General features: G+C 35.9%; 1 protein-coding gene across 1 annotated transcript; it reads left to right on the top strand.

Moving 5' to 3' along the window:
- Window positions 1–778: 778 nt before the first annotated feature.
- LOC125219617 (stemmadenine O-acetyltransferase-like) lies at window positions 779–3,336 on the top strand. The gene is made up of 2 exons (XM_048121639.2): window positions 779–1,461; window positions 2,589–3,336. The coding sequence occupies exons 1-2, from the start codon at window positions 803–805 to the stop codon at window positions 3,226–3,228; spliced, it is 1,299 nt and encodes a 432-aa protein (XP_047977596.1). The 5' UTR covers window positions 779–802; the 3' UTR covers window positions 3,229–3,336.
- The last annotated feature ends 4,208 nt before the right edge of the window (window positions 3,337–7,544 follow it).

The following is a 7,544-nucleotide window of genomic DNA, read 5'->3' as shown; positions in this document are numbered from 1 at the left end:
ATTTCGCATATATTGTTTTCTTGTTAATTAAGTTAAGGCTAGTTATATAAGTAGGAGACATTGTATTATTCTCAATCAATTCTAAAATGCAATTATCCTTATTTGATTTTCACCCGTTTATTTCAATTCTGTTAACTATGTAAGAAAAAGTGGCTAGAAAAATGATAAAATATGAGTCATACTTTTATATATTAGTTTTATAATAAAATGTAAGTTAAAATGAATTAGTGGAGTGTAGGGTCCACTATCATAAATGGTACTCCATCCCTTCTAAATACTCCCTCCGTTCCATAGTAATGGATGTGTTTCTTTTCGGCACAGAGATTAAGAAAAATGTATTAGGTGAGTTAAGTAAAGAGACAGTAAAGTGGAAAATGAAAAGGTAGAGAGATGAAGAGAGAATAAAGTAAGAGAGATGAAGATGAAAAAATGTGTTGACTTTTACTAAAAGGGGAAATGACTGTATTACTATGGAACGTACTAAAATGGCAAAATGACTCTATTACTATGGAGCGGAGGGAATAATTTGTCCCTATTTGATCCGGCACAGGTTTTAAGAAATAAAATAGAAAATGGATTGAAAAATTAATGAAAATACTAATAATTTGACACCATTTAACCCGGCACGAATTTTAACCCATATTCTGTAATATTTTTTAAAATCTGTGCCGAGTCGATCAAATGGTGACAAATTATTTGGGACGGAAGGGGTACTAATAATAATGGCATGGATGGCTTCCCCCATATATAAATATCACGAGTCCAGTTTGACTTGAACAAAGTAGCCAAACACATTTAAAAAATGGAAGGATTTGTGCAAGTAAAATCAAGGGAGATGATAAAGCCCTCATCTCAAACTCTTCTCCATCACAAAAAATTGAAGCTTTCATACATAGATAGATTATTTAGCCCCTTGTATGTTCCTCTCATCTTCTACTACAAAGCTGATGAATCAAGTGGCTTGACTGCTTCTAACCATCTCCAAATATCCCAACAATTGAAACACTGCCTTTTACAAGCACTGGTGTCCTTCTACCCCTTAGCCGGCCGCCTTAAGAGCAATACATTGGTGGAATGCAACGACGAGGGAGTTGAGTTTGTTGAGGCCCGTGTTCATGCTCATCTCGAGGACTCCTTGTACATGGATGATCAGCTGAAACACTTCCTTCCTTCGAGTTGTACTAAATACCACAGTGGGAAACGCCCACGACCGGTGCTAGTCGTGCAGATAACTTTCTTTGACTGTGGAGGGCTTGTTGTCGGCGCGGGTTTTTCACATGCCATTACCGATTTGGCTTCTGCGATGGTGTTTCTCCATTCTTGGGCAGCTGCCTTCAAAGGTGAAGTGAGGATCGATCGCCATAACTTTGGCACAACCACCTGTTTTCCGACATTAAGGATCGTACCGTTCTCCAAGTTCGTGAGATTTTTCAAGCCAAATGAAAAGTTCACAACCAAAAAGTACGACTTTATACTTTATTCTCACCTCACTTTACTAAATATATTTTTTACTTAAACTCAATGCAAACACAACCCCTAATACAAGAACGGGCCCACATAGAGATGGGGAGGAGCTTCCGCCCTTAATAAATTCATTTTTTAAATATTTTTGTTCTGCAAATTTTTTTAAAAATAATTTGTTCATATTTTATATATATAATTATATTAAGTCCCTTATTAAACATATAAATAACATAAAAAAAATACTCCCACCATCTCAACTAAGTTGAGACATAACTTTTGAGCACAGGATTTAAGAAATTGTGTTGAAAAATAGGAGAAAAGAATAAAGTAGCAAAGGTAGAGAGAGAGTAAAGTAGATAGTGAAATAAAGTAAGAGTAATTGAATGTTTTGTTTTTTTGTTAAAAATGAAATGCATCAACTTAATTGGGACATCCTTAAAAGGAATACGACTCAACTTAGCTGGAATGGAGTGAGTATTTTAAATAATATTTTGAATATATAGCCTCTCCTCTTATGGGCTAGAGGAAATATCAAGAAAAGATTTTATTTCATGATACTGCATTGTTACAATCAGTAGCGGACACAGTAAGGAGTGGGGGAGGGATTAAGCCCTTCCCAAATCATTTTCTTTTAGAATTTTCTGCTTTAAATTTTCTCAAAAATTTCGAAATATATACTTAGCCCTTCCCAAATTAATGATGCTACAGACTAAATAACTAGAGGTTGAATGTGAAGAAGGGTTGAATTTAAATTTCAAAGAAGAGTAACAGTGGCTGCTCTCTTATTTAGGGAAAAATAGAGAAGAAGACTAACTGAAAGACCAAATATTTGGCCAGACAGGACGAGAAATATACTTAGGGAGTAGTATTTTTTTTTTTTTAACTAATTAGATTATTTCACTTTTCTCTTCTTTTTTATTTCCTTTCTCATTTAATTATGGCAAAATTAAGAAATAAATATGAATTAATTATCTTTTGCAAGATTGTATCTCAGATTAAATATGTAGTGTGTTTGGTTCATGAGATTCAATCTCACAAATCAATCTTAGATTGTATCCTGGTATTATTTTATCTAGGAAACCGAACACCACCCAAGTGTAATAAAATTATCATGCCTATAAAAGGTTGGTGTTCAATAAAGAAAAACTGGATATATTGAGGAAAGCTGCAACCTCAACATCAGAATCTTGTGTCAAAGATCCAAGCCGCATCGAGGTCGTCTCATCTTTCATATGGAAGCATTTCATGTTAGCAAGATTACAAAAAGGGGAGGCTAAGAAGATCTACCCCGCGTTTCATGCAGTGAATCTGAGGCCAAGGACGAACCCGCCTCGCCTTCTTGAAAATGTTTTTGGCAACTGCATCATGTTAGCAATGGCCTTCCCTGGTTCTAACAACAACCTGCATCTCCACGAGCTCATTGGAAGACTGAGAAGCTCGATACGAAGAGTTAGAGGTGATTACATCACGAAGCCGCTGAACAAGGAGAGTTACATGAAGGATATGCTAAAGTTAGGGTTCCTGCTTATGATTGGAAAAGTGGAGTGGTGCTTCTTCACCAGTTGGCGTGGATTTCCGACGTATGAGCTCGATTATGGCTGGGGAAAGCCGGTCTGGTTTACTACACCGTCTATGCCGTGCAAGAACTTAATAGTTTTGGTGAGCAGCAAGAGCGGCGACGATTTAGAAGCTATAGTCATCATGAAGCCGCAAGACATACAATTCCTTGATGCCCAAATCAACCTCATTTCCACTAATATTTGAAACATTCAATTTTCGTATCAAAGCATTATCATCTTGTTTTAAGTGGTCCCACTATAGTTGAGTGTTATTCTTTTTTATTTGAGCTATAATAGTTGAGAATTTGAGATATTTCTTTTTTGTCAAGCTAATTTCTCGTGCTTTATTCTCTTTCATACTTTAATATTTGTTCATTTCTCTACTTTATTCTCTCTTCATTTAAACCACTTAACGCAATTTTTTTTAATAATATGCCCAAGAAAATGTCCCACTTTAGACGAATAGAGGGTCACTACAACAAAAAATTCGTCAAAGACATATTTTAGTACAATTAAAGATGCTAATTTATGTTTCCAAAAGCGGCCTTATTGTTGAAGTCCCTACTAAAATTAGAGGATGCATACTGAAACGTCCTAAAAAGGCAAAAGATTAAGTTAATTTATCCTAAAAACAATTTCTTTTATGTGCTAATTTATAGTTATTTTTTAAAAAATTTAAATCTAAGTAATTGTATCTAGATTTTTATGTTCTTAAAAAAACAAGTTCTTTGGGTGATACATTGCTTTTTTCATTCTTTAATGCTGGAAAGTACCCATTTTGAACTATGAAAGACAAAGGGGCGCTGAAATTGGAGAAAGAGGGGCGCTGAAATTTTATATCTAGATACATCCTACAGTCAAATGCATATCAACTAAATGAAGTTGGTATGTCGAAGTATGCATCAAGTAATGAATATAAGAAGAAAATTTTGAGCGTTATCGAAGTAGATTTTGAGCATCATCGAAGTTGTCACATTAAATTAAGATTTGTTACTCCCAAAATACATGGGAGAAAGTTGTTGGCAATAGGGTCATATAAGCGGGCAATGATCCTCTGTTGTGCACAATCGAAGCTATGCCTTATACACACAAACATCAATTTAAAGAAAAGAAAAAAAGATAAATAATAAAAACAATATCTGCGTTTGTTTCGTTGAAAGCTGCGTTTCAAGGCACTGGCCCATATAAGCGCACCTTAATCAAATTCAATACTAATAGAATAACAAAATTTGTTACTCCTTCCGTTTCATATATTTTTTATGGTCAAATTGTATACTCTCTTCGTTCACATAAAATAATTTGATTTGTGGACAGCATGAGTTTCAATGAAAAATTAGTAAAATTAAAATGAAGAACAAAAAGAAAAGGTAAATTAAGAAAAATAGGAAGAAAAAATGGATAAAGGATGAGAGAGAAACCTTTTATTATGAGACAAATTTTTAATAAAAATAGAAAATCACGCCGGATTGTCAGCTATCTTGTATTTTAGCAAAAAGTTTCCTTCATTGCGTCAATGGCATTGAAAGAAATCTAATTTTCTCCCACATTTTCTTTGTTGAACCCACGTATTTCTACTCTAGTGCTCCGATCTGAACAAAATTTGGCACTTTTGTTAATTTATGGAGCCAAAAATATCTCCTATCCTATTTGGGATTTGTTATCTTGAAGTATATTTCCTTGTGAAAGATTTATTCCTTAGAAGATATTTCCTTTTGAAATATGTTTCATAGTGTGACTAGACTTAGGGCTCTCTATTGTGTTTATAAGTAGAGGTGTTCCCTCTTCGTAAAATCATACTGAAATTATATAGTGAAATCATACACATCGTATCGAATTGGGTAAACAATTCTTTATGATCATCTCATTTATATTTGTGATTGCATGTGTTTATTTCCCAACAACTAGTATCTAGAGCCTAAGGTTTAAGAGGCAGAAATCATGATGAGAATCGACGAGAAGATTAATGTAGAGAAGTTCGATGGATCTGATTTTAGATTTTGGAAGATGTAGATTGAGGATTACATGTATGTAAAGATCTGTGGAAACCTTTAAAAACCAAACTCGAAAAGATGGAACAAGAGGAGTGGGAGCTACTGGACAAGAAAGCTATGAGCGCGATTAGGATATCGTTCCCCAAGGATGTGGCTTATCACACAACTGCAGCAACGTCGACGAAGGAGATGATGAAGAGCTTTGAGGAGATGTATCAGAAACCATCAGCGCCAAACAAGGTACATCAGCACCAATTTCATGCATCGGTTATGGGATAAATTCAGTGATTTCCAGGGTCTAACACATGTTTAAAGGGTTCATCAAAGGAAAGGGGATCATCATCATACATGCTGGCTCTTAGCTCACATTCTTTCGCACACACTTTTCTCTACACACTTAGATACAGTGGGATAATTTGGGGGTTTCATCTTGTTTTTATCATCTCATCGTGGTGTAACACCGTCCTCAAGTAGGGCAAAGATACAATTGCTACTTTTACGTTCTGTTTTTGTGATTTTTAAGTCGAGACTTCGCCGTAAGAAGCTCGGCGTCTTTTGATTCTGACGTAAACATCTTACTATTGCTGCTATGGAAGTTTATGTTTCGTTTTAGTTCCCTTTTGATGTTGATTTGTGCTATTTACTTGTTTTGGATGCTTTTCGCATTTGGATGCTTTACGTGAAACAAGGTTTTATTATTCGGAACCTAACTAGTTGGAGTTTGATCACTTTATGAATAATAAATAAGCGTTTCATGTTGAGTCCACTCTTGGAATTAATAAGAAGTTAATTAATTAAGTCCATAGCAGACATTAATTAATTAATGGACATTTTTATCTTAAGCACGGGAAATGAAAGTTAAAACGGAAACTCGGATTACTTATAATTTCGGATTTGGATGGGGAGAGTTCAATATTACTTCTTTGGTGGCTACTCGTAATATTCCAATTAAAGCTTATATTAAATTGTGGGTTCAATTTAATTAGTAAAAAGTAAATTGGATGAGCCCATATCCAAAACCTTCCATAGATCCATGTCTGAGCCCAAAAGGAACTTAATATAAATAGGAGAATAAAGGAGACATAAATCATAATTTTATATATAGCCAAAATTTCGTTCCCCCCCCCTATAGTGAAGGGTTTGATTTTTTTCCTCTCCTCATAGGAGTAGAATTTCTGTCTTCTTTATTTAAGTCCTAGTATTCCGGTGAGATCAGCCCACACTCATATTGGAGTACAGTTCGGGAACCAGAGAGAAGATCTGTGGTCTAGTATTCAAAGCATCACGTCGAGATGAACAAGCGGGATTACACTTTGGCTGAGCTGCTGACTGAACTTCAGTCGGCGGAGGACCTTATGGTTTAAGCTAAGGTAGCTATGCTGAGTTTGGCGCCTAATTCCTCTGGCTCTAAGCCTCGCGCAGGAAAGAAAAAGACACCGAACCCAGTGGCAGCTAAGAATGCTAAGGGAAAGAAGAAGAAGAAGAAGAAGGCTGATAAGAAGCCTACTGGGAAATGCTTCAAGTGTGGAGAGAAAGGTCATTGGAAGCCAGACTGCCCTAAAAAGGGCAAGGCTACAGTTATGCACCATGCTCTAGTAGTCGAGTCATGTTTGGCTTCGACATCTACTCATACGTGGGTTATTGATACTGGAGCAACTAATCATATATGTTTTGATCCTGACTAAATGCAGGTGACAAGATGATTACATGATCGTGAGATCGAAGTCCAGCTGGGCGACGCTACTAAAGTGGCGGCCGTTGCAGTGGGAGACGTTTATTTGCGTTTTTCTAGTAATAGATTTTTTATTTTGAAAAATGTTTTGTTGATACCTTCGTTTAGAAGAAATTTAATTTCAGTTTCTAAATTGTCTTTTGATGGATATTCGATTTCTTTTAATGACAATTGCGTTATTAAGAAAGATGGTTCTTATATCTGTCGTGGTATCATGGAAAACAATCTGTACACAATCACTTTTACACAGTTTAATCAACGTAAATCAGAACTCAATGCTACATCGAAAGTTTCTAAGAAAAGAAAAGAACCTTCAATTTCAATGAACGAAACGTACTTATGGCACCTTAGACTTGGTCATGCCAACGAGAGAAGGATTCATGCGATGGTTGATCAAGATCTTATTAAAGGTCTTTTGAAGGAACCGTTTTCGAAGTGTGAATCCTGTTTGGAAGGCAAGATGACCAAGAGACCTTTTAGGTCAAAGGGTAATAGGGTCAAGGAAGTACTTGAGCTCGTTCATACTGATGTGTGAGGACCAATATCAATCGAGGCAAGGTACGGTTTTCGATATTTCATCACGTTTATTGATGACTTCTCGAAAATTAGATACGTCTGTTTGATGCGCTACAAGTCTAAAACTTTTGACAAGTTCAAGGAGTTTAAGGTTGCTGTAGAGACGCGTCATGGTAAGAGTATCAAATGCCTGCGATCTGATCGCGGAGGCGAGTACCTAAGTGCCGAGTTTTTGGACTACTTATCAGCGTCGGAAATTCAATCCCAACTGACTGCGCCGGG

This window comes from Salvia hispanica, chromosome 1, assembly GCF_029641045.1.
Source record: "Salvia hispanica isolate PSC_SH4W2 chromosome 1, Shi_PSC_v1, whole genome shotgun sequence".
NCBI classification, from domain to species: domain Eukaryota; kingdom Viridiplantae; phylum Streptophyta; class Magnoliopsida; order Lamiales; family Lamiaceae; genus Salvia; species Salvia hispanica.
This window is presented reverse-complemented; position numbering and strand designations above follow the sequence as displayed.